General features: G+C 56.4%; 6 protein-coding genes across 6 annotated transcripts; 4 read left to right on the top strand and 2 right to left on the bottom strand.

Moving 5' to 3' along the window:
* Positions 1-46: 46 nt before the first annotated feature.
* On the bottom strand, positions 47-3727 carry PLICBS_008250 (uncharacterized protein; the record flags this gene model as incomplete). The annotated part of the gene is made up of 1 exon (XM_065601356.1): positions 47-3727. One exon carries the CDS (start codon positions 3725-3727, stop codon positions 47-49), a length of 3681 nt encoding a protein of 1226 aa, XP_065457428.1.
* A 228-nt stretch (positions 3728-3955) lies between these two features.
* Positions 3956-6012, top strand: PLICBS_008249 (uncharacterized protein; the record flags this gene model as incomplete). The annotated part of the gene is made up of 2 exons (XM_065601355.1): positions 3956-3965; positions 4589-6012. 2 exons carry the CDS (start codon positions 3956-3958, stop codon positions 6010-6012), a joined length of 1434 nt encoding a protein of 477 aa, XP_065457427.1.
* A 140-nt stretch (positions 6013-6152) lies between these two features.
* On the bottom strand, positions 6153-7075 carry PLICBS_008248 (uncharacterized protein; the record flags this gene model as incomplete). Its single annotated transcript, XM_018324252.2, has 2 exons — positions 6153-6807; positions 6870-7075. 2 exons carry the CDS (start codon positions 7073-7075, stop codon positions 6153-6155), a joined length of 861 nt encoding a protein of 286 aa, XP_018177431.2.
* A 2496-nt stretch (positions 7076-9571) lies between these two features.
* Positions 9572-10774, top strand: PLICBS_008247 (uncharacterized protein; the record flags this gene model as incomplete). Its single annotated transcript, XM_065601354.1, has 2 exons — positions 9572-9969; positions 10027-10774. 2 exons carry the CDS (start codon positions 9572-9574, stop codon positions 10772-10774), a joined length of 1146 nt encoding a protein of 381 aa, XP_065457426.1.
* Positions 10775-12382: 1608 nt separating this feature from the next.
* Positions 12383-12998, top strand: PLICBS_008246 (uncharacterized protein; the record flags this gene model as incomplete). The annotated part of the gene is made up of 2 exons (XM_065601353.1): positions 12383-12673; positions 12993-12998. The coding sequence occupies 2 exons, from the start codon at positions 12383-12385 to the stop codon at positions 12996-12998; spliced, it is 297 nt and encodes a 98-aa protein (XP_065457425.1).
* A 1227-nt stretch (positions 12999-14225) lies between these two features.
* Positions 14226-15548, top strand: PLICBS_008245 (mitochondrial dicarboxylate transporter; the record flags this gene model as incomplete). Its single annotated transcript, XM_018324253.2, has 3 exons — positions 14226-14522; positions 14662-15371; positions 15464-15548. 3 exons carry the CDS (start codon positions 14226-14228, stop codon positions 15546-15548), a joined length of 1092 nt encoding a protein of 363 aa, XP_018177432.2.
* Between the last annotated feature and the right edge of the window lie 411 nt (positions 15549-15959).

Below are 15959 nucleotides of genomic sequence, written 5' to 3'. Positions count from 1 at the left end.
TGCCTATCCTGACATGCTTCTCGACTTCACTGCCTCCTGCGAAACCTTATCTTTCTGCATCCTCCATCGCCACGGCACGACCCTTGCCTTTGTTCCTGTACTGCTGTTCCAACAGGCTTTGCTTCTTGACATACTCCAGCACAACCACTTCTTCCGCCCTCTCCTGTGTCGTCTTCTCCCTCCTTTGTCCCTGCATGTGCTGTTGCGCCTCGAACTCGCTTCGCGTGGTGCCCCCGAGATGCCCCGGGTCCAACGGCCAGACGCGTGTTGACACACCATCCACGGCTGCCGCCGCATTCTCGGTCATCCCCCTATGCGTTAACAAGTCGTCGTCGCCGTCGACGTCATGGGGGCCCGTATTCGGCTCCCGACCGCCGTCGATGGCCCTCTGCCTCTGCTCCCTTGCACTCTCTGCCACGGCTTGCTTCAGTTGTTCCTCATAAATTAAGGCCTCGCACTCGTGTCGCTGAAAGTCGGCTTTGCTAGCCATTATTGTCTGGTGCACATCCCCCTGATCTATCTGGTGGGCACTGTTCTCTTCAACGCGTCTTTGTGACGTCTCCTGGTTCGACAGTCGGTTGATTCCGTTGGCTTGCATCGCTCTCAGCCCCGGGGAAGCCGCGTCGGCAGGGCGCAATGATGACTCGGAGTCGCTCGTGTCCAGCGCGGCACTCTCGGGAACGAGATCCGGAGCCTCTGCAGTAGCAGAGCCATCGGAACTGGCGGTGGTTCTGCTGCCTTGGTGCTGTGCCTCTCCGTCCTCTGGGTTCTGGTTTCGCTGTGCTCCCAAGACATCTCGCACCATCTCGTCGCGGTCTCCCCTTTTCTTCAAGTATTTCCGGATCAACTTCCAACGTTCAATGACGTCTTGTTTTTCCGCGTCGGAGCTCTGTAGCCAGTCCTCATATCCCTGAGCTACTCTGGACGCAACAATGTAGCTGTGCACATTGCTACCAAACAGCTTCTCCATCTCTTTGCTGACGCCCTGCATCGTATGGCTGAGAATACCGAGGAGAGCCGCGCCCGGCTTGGTCAAAAACCCTCCAACTCCTTTGCCCACGCCCTTGACGAAGCCGCTGACCCCTTCTCTCTTGGCGCCTTGCCAGGGCTGGGTAGCCAGGCCAGTAACGCCATCGTACCAGCCAAAGCCGAACTCCCTTCCCGCCGCCCTGAGGCCGGATTTTACATCGCTGACTCTCTCTTGGGGACGCACGGTATCGTCTCCCCAGAGCTTGGGGATGTTGTGGCAGCCTCTGGTGAGGTTCACCGAGATGTTCACGGGTGCTTGCACGAGCGCCTTGACGAAACGCCCAGCACCTCTGCTCATGTGCACGCCAGTCGGGCGCAGCATGTCGGGCTCTTTGCCGGAGCTGGAGAGGGTTCGACTAGGCGATGGGTTTTGGCTGGTGTCGTCTTGTTTGGGACCCAAATGGGCTTGTAACGAACCGGGCACAGGGTTCGATGGGGCGGTTGAAGTAGAAGATGACCGACTGGAGAGGCTGAGATGGTTCCGAACACGAGGAACAGAGTCCTCTGGGCTCGTCTCACTTTGGTTGGGCAAAAGACGCGGACTCGATATGTTCTCTGCCCGTGAGGCTTCACTTTCGCTCGCGACCATAGGCACTGATGCCTGGGACGGCCGTCGGCTACGCCCACCCTGAATCTGCAAGCCTCTCCAGGTCTCCGAAGGAACATCCGCCAACCCCATCATCATACCGCCGACCGCGCCCGCAAAGGCCGTAAAGCCCCCCGATATCGGATCCCAGGGCCCTTCGTCGGTGTAATACTCTCTGGGTCGAAAGAGCTTCAAGTCGTGAAAGTCCAGGAGATTTGCATTCGCGAGAGCACACGCAGCGAACGCGCTCAACGTGACCTGCGTGCGCTTGACGCGCCACGCAGCTGGTCGAGATGGTGCAAGGGCGCAGCGGAGTTGATCAACCTCGAGATGATGATGGAAAGACTGCGCGCCCATGTCGGTGCCTCGCTCGGCCGCGATCTGGCTTGCGAGTTCCTGCGCTCGTTCTAGGGTTTCGGGTTTGAGGAGAAAGTTGATGGCATCGGCTAGCTTGTCGGCCTTGAGCTGTTTGTGAGGGATCGGATCGGGGCCGGCGCCCGATCGCGCGACCACATCGCCCCAAAAGGGCTGGTCCCCAAAGAAGGGGACTATCAAGGTTGGTCGGCCAGCGGCGATGCCTGCCGCCGTGGTTCCTGCTCCACCGTGGTGGATGACGCAGGAGACGTGCTTAAACAGCCAGTCGTGCGATACGTTGCCTAGCAGGAAGACGCCGTCGGGGATTGGTAGCTCGTCCGCGCCTAATCCGCCCCAGCCTTTAGAAAGGAGGACACGCTGGCCAGTCTTCCTTACTGCCTCGAAGATGAGTTCCGTCATGGCATTGGGGTCGTCCAAAACGATGCTCCCGAACCCTATGTAGACGGGGGGTGGGCCGGCATCGAGAAAGGCCTGGAGTTCCGGAGCAGGCGTGTAGTCAGAGGCGGAATCGAGGAAGTAGTACCCGGAGATGGAAATGTGAGGGGCCCAGTCTCTCGGTTTGGGCAGCAGGGCCGGGGACCAGCAGTAGGTATGAGGGACTTTGAGGCGCTGGAGCATACCGGGGCCCCAAATCGTACTCACTGGATCCAAGCCGAGACACTTGGCGCGAAACCGGTTGATGATGTCTCCTATGCCCTGCCACAAGAGGAGCTCGACCATGGCATAGCTGATGTAGCTGGTGATTTGAGGATCCTCGTTGGAGGATTGTATGTTGACCAGCGGGTGGGGAAAGTCCTGGGTTGGAGAATACGGCATAGTGAACATCATGTGCAGAGGGATGCCCAGCTTCTCTGCGCAATGGATGTGGGCAAAGCTCGGAGGATTCGCGATGATGCAGTCGGCGACGAAGGGCCTTGCTGCTGACTCGGAACGACCATCGACCTTGCCAGGGTCAGAACATGAACCCATTCCGTCACCAGCTTGGTAACATGACCGCCAGCAGCCCTGAATGTACTCGGCGACATCTCTTCTTCTCTGGCTGATGTCTCCGCTCATCAGACTGCGTAGACCTGGCACCAGGCTAGGGTTCTTGACCATAAAGGCCATGAGCCGGGAGGGGTCGCCGCCGATGCTGAAAAACTCGAGGCCATGCTCCCGCACAAAGTCCCTGAAGATGGGATGGGTAGCCAGACGCACGCGATGGCCGTATGTGCCCTTCAGGACCTTGCCCAAGGCAATGAAGGGCTGCACGTCTCCACGCGAGCCCACGACTTGGATGACAACATTCAAGGGTGGCGGCGCCGGAGCAGCTCCTGCTTTGCCTCCTCCCAAGAACGGAGGGACGTAGGGGGGAGGACGAGAAGGCGGTGGGCGATCGTCTTGGACGGCCTGGATCTGTCGACGCAAAGCCGGACTGAAAATCTGGGACAGACGCCTGTTAACCTGATTGATGCGGATGTTTACACGGCCGTCGTCGGTGACGCAGCCGCTGGTGCCCAGGCCGTCTTTTTCGCTGCGAATCTCGCCATAGGTGTCGCCGTAGGCAGGAGGAGGCAGGTCGCCCTGGTTCGCATCGAGAGTGAAGAGATCCGTCTCCTGTAGGAGGGTTTCGTGTCCCGTAGGCCCCGCGGGATCCGCTTGGGCGGCAACAGCAGCTTCTGCTTGCTGAAGTATGGAGTGCTGCATGGCCGTCCCTGGGGCTGGCTGGGCCTGGGACGGAAGAGGTTCAGTGCCCATGGTGTGCATGGAAGAGGGCAGATTGGCTTCGCCTCTTTTCGTCACGGCATGATGATGCGTGTATGGTATCAGTGCACGCCGCCGGAGAGTGATGCACCATTCCCTTTTATACGTTCGGAACCTTGACGCTGGCTGGCGTGTAACTGTGTAAGTCGAGCATTGGGCCACGGCCCGTAAAAACCAGACGGCAGCTGGTTCGCAACGCCGTCGAACGAATCAAACACAGCCATGGCTGTGAGTAAGATGGGATGGAGCAGCGAGTCCCGGCAGGTACATGGCCCGTTTGCCTGGCTCTCTGTCAAACCGTGGCGTTGCTGCGGGTGAGATTCTACAACGGCTTGCATGGATGCACGGCGATGCTCGTAAATGCCCCACTGCGGGTCCGGCTGGGACAATCTGAGGCTCGGCCCGGATGACGCACCCAGGCTAACCAACTTGGTAACTACATACGACCCAGAAGCCGACGACATGTCATGCTCATGACTTTCCATCTCCAACAGATCACCCAAGCTCGCCATGCGCTGACTGCCTCCCCGTCTCTTCAGCCTGCAATGGCACCCTGAATTCCGGCGTTCCGCATTGCCTCTAGCGTAGCAAGGTTTGCGAAGCAAATCTGCCTCAATACGCAGACGCGATGCGCAGACGACACGAAAAGGCCCGCACAGGGTGTCAGACGTGCAAGTAGGTCGAATGCCCCCTCTCCCTGTCACCCTTTCATCCATTGCTGGAGCCCCCGCGGCTCATGTAGTTGACAATTGTATGGCAGGCTCCGTAGGGTAAAATGCGACGAGGGACGCCCAAGCTGCAAAAGATGCCTAGTGTCAGGGCGGCAATGTCGCGGCTACCAACCCGCGCCCGTAGGCACCATTTCCTGGCAGCAACTCCTGCGGCGGCCCTGCCTCTTTGTCGATGAGTCCGAGGTTCGTTGCCTGTCGTACTATCACCGCGTGGTCGCGCCGTCCCTTGCACGATCGCCCGACGACACGTTTTGGGCCGTCCACGTCCCTCAGGTCCTCGACCGAGAGCCCGCGGCGCGGCATGCCGTCCTCGCCATCGGCGCTCTGCATGAGGGTTTTGACGCGACGCTCCTCAAAAGAGCATCGGGTGTCTTGGATGGCCTCACCGGCCTCACCGGCCGCTCGGATATGAGCGCCGACGTGTCAGCGGCGTGTGCGTTCGCCCTGCAGCACTACAACAGCGCCATCAGAATCGTTCTCGAGGATCGTATATCTAGTGAGGAGGCCCTTTTGACTGTCTCTCTGCTGTTTACGTGCATCGAGCTGCTTCAGGGCAGCACCGATGCCGCCGCCACACACTGCCAACACGGCCTCGGTCTGTACGCCAACGACCAACTGCCTGCGCAGCTCTCGGCCGTCTTTGGCCATATCAGCATATTCCGCCGGTTATTCAATCCCTTGAACTTGACAGACTCTGTTTCCCCGCAAGCCGACCCTTGCCCAACACCAGTAGGCGAAATGTGCACAGTGGCAGAAGCGCGCCAAGCCTTGGATGCAGTCATGGCTCGAGGGGCAAGGCTTGTTCGGCTGGCGCCGGGCAACTGGGATGGGGATGATTCGTATTCTATACAGGATGCGAGGACGGAGCAGTTTCACGTGTGCCGTGCCCTGAGCCTCTGGTGGCAAGGCTTTGTCGCTCTGAGACGCCGGCTCTCATCGACGTCTTCCGTGCTCGAGTCGGACGCCGCGGAGTTACGCCTCCTCGAGACGCGATGGCTTGCCTCCGACGTATTAGCGAGATCCTGTCTCGCTGGCAATGAGGCCCTTCTCGACGAATACTTGGACCATTTCCGACGCATCGTCGAGCTGGCAGAGCAAGAAAGGGCCGCGCGAAGCGCATCTGGGATGCGCCCGCCGAGTTTCTCATTCGACATGGGCTATCTGCCTTTTCTTTACATCGTCAGCCTCCGATGCCGGCAGCTCCGACTTCGAATCCGCGCGCTGGTTCTTCTCAAAGCTCTTTCGTGCTCCAGGGAGACTATTTGGGACGCGTGCATTGCCTACGCGACTGCGAAACGAGTGGTTGAGTTCGAGCACGGCCTGTCGCTCGACGAGGAGCGCATGAGGAGCGCGAGCAATCCGTACCCGGACAAGCATCTCCCCTACGACGCACAACGCATTGTGAGGTTTGACCTCGCCGACGAAGCAAGTTTGGAAGCGGACTCTGAGGGCCGCGCTCTTGTTCGTCGGCGCATCTGCTTCCATTCATCGGGTCCGGACGGGGTCGTTGTTGGACCCTCGTGGGAGTACACGACGATGAGGCTCTAGCCGGCGCCGGCATTTACGTGGAACAAACAGTCCCTTGCCGGGACCAAGTCATATATACAGACTCGCCATATTTTCTCCGTGCAAACCAAGCACCTAGTCTAAGTGTTTCTGGCGCTATTTCTCGTCATTCAAGTACGGCGCTACAACTCCGACAACCTCATCGCCGGCTCAAACGACTTTGGCGCACGCTTCCGACGCGCAATCGACCACCCCTCCGCTCCTATAATAAGACCTGGGTGGAACACAGTCATAAGCACACACGCCAAGATGATCATGGTCCCTTCGAGCACCATGAAAGTCACCTCGTCGTTGGCGAGGGCGCTGTCAAAGCCGTCCGATAATTCAACGCATCGAAACACGGACCGTACAAAGATGAAGATGCCTGCAAGGAAAATGGCGACCAGGAAGAAAGGCTGAAACACGCGACGGCGGCGCAGCTGCTCAAACATTGGGTTCATCTCATGGACGCTTGGGTCGCGGCGCGTCACGCGGACCCAGTAGTCGAGGGCTAAGAAGCCGAACAAAGCCAAAGAGACGACCTGCCAGGCGACTCCGGCAACCATGGCGTCGATGCCGCCTTGTTTCGCGGCAGAATTGGTTCCAGCGGTGGACGCGATGCCGCCCCCAGCTGCTTGCAGAACCAACGCTATTAAGTCGAACGTGATGAAGATGTACGTGTAGGTCTGCGGTTTGAAGCGAGCTCTCTCTGGTACGTAGATGACGATGATGGCCGAAAGCGTGAGGTAGATGGCAGCCGAGAAAAAGGCCGGCCCAATCGTCAGACAAACGAGGTATCTGCGCCACGAATTCGGGTCATTAGTCTCTGAAAAGGGCCTGAACAGGGAGGGGAAGCGTACATGATGAAGTAGTTGAAATCAAACATGTGCGACCTCATCAGGATACGACCAACGTAGCCAACAATCTCGAGGATCAGACCGCATACCATGGCAATCATGAAACCTCGCGTCTTGTACCGCAGTCCTAAGAATATGTGTGCGGCCAAGAAGACGCCAAAGATGGCAGCAAAGAGAACGTTGCCGGCTAGTGAGGGCCGGTAGGCCATGTTGGCGATCTGCACTCCATCTAGCGTAAGTGGGCAATCGCAGACGGTGCAAAAGTCTGGTCGCTGGAGTTGAGCCTGGGTGAGGAACGCGAGCGTGATGCCGCTCCAATCGGTCGGGCAGTCTGCCATTGCTTCGTTCCGGGGAGGCAACAGGCCAGGACCAGGCGTAGGGATAATCAAAGTCGCTGCAATGCAAGGGTATTGTATAAGACTGTTGTGAAGGTTGTGATGACAGGAGGAGAAGGGAAGAGAGTCGATGAAATACCGTGACAATGTGTACTTTTGTACTTGCCCTTTTTATTTTCTTTCTCTTCTTCTCCAGTCATGTGAATACATGGAGAGGGCCACGGTCACTCATTTTATCATATTTCTGCCTTGGCAGGGTTTCCGGGCTATGTTCAAGTTGAGCCCTTGACGGGCGCTCGTATAAGCCCCACACATGAAGATACACTGTATTATCGGGGGTGCTCAGGGGTGTGAAGCCGCGTACGTGCTCTAAGGGGGGCTTGGACGGGCGCCCGATTGTTTCCTCCTTGGTCACTAGCGCCCGGTTCTGAATCCACCAGCTGAGATCGAAAAACAACGACCGCGTAATCCGAGTAAGCAGCTAATGAGCCTCGATGCGTTTCCGTCGTAGCACTACGTCACATCACAGCCAAGAATTATTATTATTGTAAAGCATGCTAGATAAGGCGAATTTATTACCGCTATTACCACTAGCTAGATAAGGTGTAGGTCAAGCGGATTATAAGGCACCTTTTATTTGTAGACAAAAGCATATAGCAGCTCTCGGAGGCCCTCGCTAGTTGCCGCGAACCGTTCGTGTAAACATTAAGAATAGGAGTCACCTGGCTCGGACAAGTTAAGAGCGATCATTGACACGTAGAGCATAGCACGAGCACGTAGAATCACAGACCGCTCGAGACTCGTGAACACGTTCAACGACGAGCACAGAATCGCCCCCAACCCCACTTCCAAACTGCACATTGTTGCTTTACCGCCATGTGCATTGCAAGTTCATTGGCCCGTTTCGTGATTTTACGATCCGACCAATGGACGTTAAAAGCACAACGTGCTCTCCCTGGGCGCTTAGCCTTCCCCGTCGCAGGCTACTGAGATGCACCCGACAATTCAGACCTTGTCCCTTCCACCGTGAACTTCGTCACAGCGGTGAAAAGCCGTCACGTGGAACACCTCTCTGTGCCATGTGCTTATCCAGCAGCAAACTCCTCTGATACAGGAGAAATTGTTCTTAGCTTTGTCCGTGACGGCCTTGCTCAACTTCCGAGTTCGCCGCTGCCGCTGCCGCAAGGAAAAGAACCAGGTGTTTGAAGCGTCAGCTGCTGGTAAGGTGTCATTCTTGCTTCATTGTTCACGATTCGAAAGTTCTCTCCCTGACTGTCCCTACCACAAGAGAACTTGACCAAACCGAGCACCCCATGTGCGGAGCGACACGTACTCTTACCGCTACCCTGCTCCGCTCAGACCAATATGGCCTCGCACGTTGACGTTGAGCCTGCTGTCGATCGGGAGAGAATATTACCTACGAGCGACGAGAGAGTAGCTCAACGGCAGGACATGGGATGTGGTCCGTTCGGCCATGACTACGTCGAATTAAGTCCAGAATGGAACGGCAATGGGCCTCGCAACACACCACGTCGCGGTTGCAGATCCGAAGGCGACGCGGAAGATGTTGCTATAGAACAGCTCGAAACAGAACTGCGATCCAGACGGGCGTCGTCGGATCATCCCCAGCGCTCATTCTTGTCCACGCCAAAAGCAGGCACTGCTCAGATGTCAATGGTGCACCCAGTACTTGGTTCATCGGCGACTTCATTGTACGAAGACTGCTGGACAGTAAGCTGCGAGGGTGAAATACCCTGGAAAATAACAGACGGAACCTTGACAATGACGCCCAAGCTTCAAACGAGTGTTACAAGGCAAGATCACTTGTTTTGCCGTGGGGAGGGGACCTCTCCTCCCATCGCTGATCCGTATGGAAACTTTGACTACTTTCTTGAAAACTTTGACGACTTTCTTGAACCGCAGATGCAGCAGCGAGCGGCGTCCTCAAAACGGCGGTCGCCCACAGTCGACAAACGACCTCCCCAAAGAAAAAAGAGATGCGTCGAAGCGAGTATTGCGGACGGCGCAGCATCTGTCCACCCAGGTCATGAAAAAATACCCACCAGAGCCATCCTCGACATTACACGATACGGAGGAGAGACATATTACTTTGCCGAGTCTCTGGACGGAAAGAGGGGATGGCAAAAATTGTCGAATCTAATGATCCACGACCCTGCATTACTCGATACGTTCCACAAATCGTATCGAGGATATGACGCCGGGATTCGGGTCTTAGATGTGGCGGTATTTGCCTCCGGGGAATTCAAGATCAAAATATATTTCGAGAGGGGGGGTGTCAACAAGAGGTGGCGAAACTGCTGGATCGATAAGACAGCCGTAAGCCCTAGAGTCTTGAATGAAGGGCAAAGAATGTGGAAGAAGAAGCAAAATGAAAGTATCGGAACTAAGGCAAGCTGGGAGTCCGGCTACTACTCGATGCCGCCCGAGATGGAACCAGGAAGTGCAGAGAATGACTCGACACCGGAAAGTCCGAACGACGAGTCTGGCGTAGAGGCCAACGCGGAAGACCATATCGAGGCCTGTTACGCTGCTTTGCCCGAAGACGACAGCATAACTGCCCTGTACCTGATCTCGGTAGTTGCCGACAACATGAATTGCAAGCTTCAGCTGAAGGAGTACGGCGGACAGTGGGAGCACATTGTCGACGGTGCCCCTAGACTACTCCAAGCATTTGCAGTCAAAATGTTCGACGTATGCTCCACTGAGATGGACCAAATGGCAGCAGCATTTATGCACAAGCACGCTAAGTGAGTTCTTCGAGCGCTTATGTGAGGATTGTGTCTTAACAAGAACGTTGCTTTCAGAGATATTTCCGACAGGCTCGGAGAGCTTTCCCTGCAAAGGAACCAACCGTCAGACGAGGATGGAGGCCATTCTAGCGGCATCTCACTGCACGAAAAGATTGAATTGTGGTTCAATAACAACAAGGACTATTCAGGACCCAATGTGTCTGATCGTGTTCGCCTTTCCGGTGCTAAAGAGGCGACGTGGAATGAGACTGAACCTGATGAGGACCAACTCTACCAAAGCGTTGGACACGACTCCCCTGGCGACTTCGAGGGAGTGCAACTGCCTCCGGATTTCGAACGTATTCTCGACGGTCCATCGTGGGAGTGGCTGCTGAGCAGTCTGAGAAATAAGGCGCTTTTAGTATCCGGCAGATTGGGGTCCAATAATGGCGACGATAACATCAAAGAAACAATCCTGAACTGTCTTGGTCAAGGCAAGGTCGATACGGGGAATGCCCTCACCACCCATAAGGTGACTTTCAAATTTGATGTTGACATTTTGATGGCTCGGAGCGACAGAACGGACAAAGTACGGGACGGCAACATTTGCCTGGTAGGCAACTCGACCTCGTTTCAAGCGGCGTCGTATGTGCGCTACTGCATGCAAACATGGCCGTTGGGCGCAGTACGTCTCCTTCGGCTTCTTGAGCGAGCGTGTTTGGCCGGAGAAGGGCCTCCATTGAACGGTATGTGGTACTATGGCAGGACATTTTTGCAACAGTGCAGCCACGGTGGCCACGATGTCGCAGGTGACGAAAACTAAAGCCTTTGATAGATTCTCTGGCCGATAACACGCTTCTGTCGTCATGGGTCCAGCGTTCGACGTTGTACCTCGAAGTGCGTGGTACTGCTTACTCGGTTGCCGAATGTGGTGAACAGTTTGCGTGGCTTGGTGCCACGTGGATGGCCCGCGCAGTCCATCATGAGGAACAGCAAGACACTGGATATTGTACGCCAACTGCCGAGCTCCAACATTACCAGGAAGGAGCTCTAGTTGGCTCTTGTCCCGGGATCAGCTTTAGATTCGACTGGAGTGCTTTCCCAGCCACGAACGTTGGGGAGGCAAGCTGGCGCGGGCTCTTCAAGGGCCTATCCATTGTCGATGGATTTCCGCTGCGACGACGCCCCGAGGGTTGCCCTGGAATAGAACTCCCATTTTCGATGATGGTGAATCTCATCGGTTCTGGGCAGTTAATGCAGGTCGACGAGGCTGTTGTCATCCAAGGGTCCAGAGGTCATTTCACGTTATCACGGTCGATCGACAATTTACTTATATGGACTGTGCAACTAGGGTCCTCATGGGAAAGCCGGCACTGCAATGCCAAGAGACTAGTTCGACATTCTGACCAACTTCCCTGGGACATGCCGATATCGTCTTGCAGGCATATCATTGCCGATGGCCCTGGTAAGCAACCTCATATCTCAAGAGTTTGCTGATCCTGACATCTAACAATCCAAAGAAAATGGTAACGAGCTCGACTGTGGCACCAGGAGTTTCTTCTCCAACGAAACAGCCATACCCAGCTCTGAACACAGACATGAGACTGAGTGTGCCGCTATGCCGTGGTCAGCCCCCTTCGAGGGCTCCAATACGCAGGGGAATGACCGGAAGGTTACATCCAGATCAGAAAACGAGGGTCCAGGGGTCGAAACATCCCACGACGTAAAGGCCAACGAATCAGTCACCCCTGCCTCTTATCGAGACTCCTCTGGTGGTATAGGTCGAAGAGGGACCTGTGTGCCTCCCATGGTTTCTCGTGATGCGACCTCGGTTCCTTGTACTGAGTCGCTTGACTCCGACATGTTATCCATATCGGACTCTTCGGAACCACTGGATCCCTTTGGTCTCGGCCCTGCCGCGTCAGTAATCCTCACCGACGTACTTCATGTACTATTGAAAGATTGGCAAGATAAGAAAAAGCAACTCCAATCCTCAGAAGAACCCAAGCAGCGCTGCACATCGAGGCCCGAACGGCCAAGCAGGTCGTCTTCGTCGGCAACCGGCCCTCCGTGCAAACGCAGAAGACTGAGGGCACCGGACGATAGGGATGAGGATGCAGATCTTCGGGGAACCCCGGTTTTGGCTACGGAAACGCCCAAACCAGGTGAACCGCCTCGAAAGCTGTTCGCTTGCCCTTTCTGGAAGAAGAACCCCACGAAACATCAAGCCTGCTTTCCCAGGAAGCTGGCGAGAATCCGGGATGTTAAGCAGCACCTTACGAGAAAGCATTGCCCATTATATTGCGAAAGCTGTAAAAGGGTTTTCGAGCAATTGCAGGACCAACAGGAACATGTCGTGGCCACGGGAGCAACCAGGTGCGTCCCTCGGCCGTTCGAGGCATTGGACGGCGTAAAACACCACCAGCAAAGGATGCTTCGGGAGAAGTCCAATAGCAAGCATACTGCGGAGGAGCAGTGGTATGTCATTTGGGACATTCTCTTCGAGGATATCCCGCGACCAAACTCTCCATACATGGATTTTGAGCGAACACGCGACTTCGACAGTTTCGTGCAGTTCTGCCAAGCTCGGGTCAGTGCTATCCTCAAAGAGCAGCTTACCCACAACGCCCTCAGGGAGATGTTGGGGGCATCTGCGTCTGAACTGCAGGATCAGATAGAGCAAACGATACGAACCGGTTTCCAAGCCGCTTTGGAGAGCTTTGTGAGCACTCCTTGCTCGGCGCCTGAAGACGGCGCCCTTGCCTCGGGTCACCCAACCATGAGCGAATCTCTCCGCGGTGTCCGAGATTCTCTTCGGGCTGCGCCAAGGTGTTTCTCTGGAGGACCCCTTGGAGACAGTATCGCCCTGCTCGAACCAAGTATACCACCAGAGTCGGGATATGTTTCGAGGACAGCGTCCAGAGAGGCCTTGTCGGACGTGGCAGAGCACCGACAAGGACGCACACCTCAGGACGCGGAGCATCTCGTCGACGAAACAGCTTTGGCCACTGATCCCGTATGGGAGGGTATTGACCTGGCAGGTATGAGCACGGAAGAGTTGCTGGCGGCATGTGACCAAGTTGACTATAGCCAGTTCTTGAACTTTGAGCGGGATATTTATCCAGGATAGGGACAAGCTGGATGCGGTCGATTGTGCTTAATATTTCTGCCATGTATCCTTATTTTCGTATATAAATTTCTCTATTAATATAGGAGGCTACTTTCACCTCTATTTACCTCGTGTCTCCAGGCCATGATTCGAATCAAGGCGTTAATAAGAGGGGCGCCCGCCGATGACATTCAAGGAGTGCTCATGGGCACACAGACCTCTGCGGCCAATAGTGGCACATTTGCAACCTGTATGCAACCTCTGTAGTATACTATGCCTGTGTTAGGACTCGGACCGACTGAAATACCAGGACTTTCCGACTTACCCTGCAGAAAACCGACGGCCGGGGAGCAGTTGCGCAATTCGCTCGTGCTCGCGTCTTTTTTTGACACTCACATATAATCCTTGTGTTAGCCCCCGATCTGTTTATATGCTGGGACTTTACGACAGTGTCATCGGGTAGCTGCTATATCCCCTCAGCATTAGGCGCACGACCGGATGACAGGGCGTACACTTCACACAACACATCTGAACGGCCCTTTCGTCAGATGCTTGCACAATCGGAACATGTGCAGTGCCCGGCCTTGAGGATGATTGACGCTCCTGGAAATAAAATGTGCAAAGCGACGCCTGTATAGCCCTTCCAACAAAAAATTGGATCCTTCGTCCCAGCAGACAAGGAGACACAACCGACAGCCTACCTTCGTACATACGAGAGACGTGAAATGCGACGCCCGCCGCCAGTTCCTGGAGCAAATCATACGACGTCACCGCCTGAGGTGCGGAGCCGCCGCCTGCCCCCCCGCGGCAAGTCCCAGTCGGCCAGCCACTGCCAGGGCAAGTTTTCTGCCGCCGTTCCGACGTCAACGGCCGAGAATTTGTCTCCAGTAGCCGAACGGCGCCACTTCTTTCTTCACCAACACCACTACCCACCCTCGTCAGCAGCAACAGCCGCAGCAGGAGCAAGCGAAGCCCCTTCTCGCACCTCACCTCAACCTCCTACGACCGTCCGCGACCACCCAATTGCGGCCGCGCATGCTGCCCCTTCCCGCCCGCCGCCGTCGTGCAATGTCACAATAGGCCGCCGTCCGTCCGTTCCCCTCCTCCCGTCGCCGCAGAGCGCGCGCTCCGTTTGCATTAGTCGAAGTCGTCGAGACGAAAAACCATGGCCGCTTCCTCCGCGGCGCCGGCTTCGGCTTCGGCCTCGGCCCCGACCACAACCACAGCTGCGGCCACCACCAACAATCCCGACGTCGCTGTTGCGGCCAAGGTCGACGAGCGCAGGAAAAAGAAGCCGCCGGCTGTACGGTATCCGTTTTGGTTTGGCGGCAGTGCCAGTAGCATGGCCGCCTGCGTCACGCACCCGCTTGATCTGGGTAAGTTTTGCGTACACACGATGCCCTCGTTTGCGGCCTCGGCCCAGGACAACTTGCTGACCGCGACACGCACACTTATAGTAAAGGTACGCACCTCGCACGACCACGATGGCGAGCGCGCCGCGCACATGCGCCATGCAATTGCATGCTGCGCGCGATCGCAAACAAACCCCCGGGCCATCCACCCCCCGCCGCATTGACTAACACGTACATCCTCCCACGCAGGTCCGTCTGCAGATGCGCAAGGGCAACGCGCCCAAAAACATGAGCGGCACCTTTGTCCACATCATCAAGAACGACGGCCCGCTGGCCCTCTACAGCGGCATCTCGGCCTCGCTCCTGCGGCAGCTCACCTACTCGACGGTCCGGTTCGGCGTCTACGAGGAGCTCAAGACGCGTTACTCGCGCACCCTGCCCCCCGGCCGCGAACCGTCCTTCCCGGCCCTCATCGCCATGGCCATGGGGTCCGGCTTCCTCGGCGGCATCGCGGGCAACTTCGCCGACGTTCTCAACGTGCGCATGCAGCATGACGCCGCCCTGCCGCCCGCCGAGCGCCGCAACTACCGCCACGCCGTCGACGGCATGGCCCGCATGGCCCGCGAGGAGGGGCCCCTGAGCTTCTTCCGCGGGTGGCTCCCCAACAGCAGCCGCGCCGCCGTCATGACCGCCGGGCAGCTCGCCACCTACGACACCTTCAAACGTATCCTCATGGACTACACCCCCATGGGCGACAACCTCACCACCCACTTCACCGCCTCCTTCCTCGCCGGCCTGGCTGCCGCCACGGCCACCAGCCCCATCGACGTCATCAAGACCCGCGTCATGTCCTCGGCCCACCACCAGGGCATCCTCCGCGTCGTCGGCGACGCCTACAAGGCCGACGGCATAGGCTGGATGTTTAAGGGCTGGGTCCCCAGCTTCCTCCGCCTCGGACCGTGAGTTCCTTACTCCCCCATTCCCTATTTTACAACCATGTAGTATACAGCCACCCGCATCTCTTCGGAAAGTCTAACAATCTCCGAACCAGGCACACCATCTGTACATTCGTCTTCCTGGAGATGCACCGAAAAGCATATAGAAAGGTCAAGGGCATCGACGAGCAAAAGCTGTGATTTTGTTTTCCCCTTTCTGCTTTTCCACCCCCAAATCCTCTTGTTATACATTGTACATCTGGTTCCCCCCTCATGCATCGGGGGAACGCGCATGTGTAGACGGCGTTGCGACTTAGACGGGGCGACGATGCATAAACGGGTTTTACTTACTGTACGGCAAATGACTTTCTGTTTCTACCCGAGGCGGCTACGTACTTAAAAACGAGGGCCGCGGAATACTAGACAAGCGGAGCACGCACCCGCTTCATCAGGAAATACGCATAGACTTATAAGCGCACTATGCGTCCCGCCATCCGCGAGCGCTGCTTCAGGGTGACGCGTGCACGGTTCATATCTACCCCGTCCGTGATTCTCATGTTTACTTTACAAGGCCCCTGGAAGCATACAAGACTGCGCCAACCATTTTTCGAA

This window comes from Purpureocillium lilacinum, assembly GCF_023168085.1.
Source record: "Purpureocillium lilacinum CBS 284.36 DNA, scaffold_6, whole genome shotgun sequence".
NCBI lineage: Eukaryota > Fungi > Ascomycota > Sordariomycetes > Hypocreales > Ophiocordycipitaceae > Purpureocillium > Purpureocillium lilacinum.
Note: the sequence above shows the minus strand (reverse complement) of the source record. Positions and strands in the feature narration are given on the sequence as shown.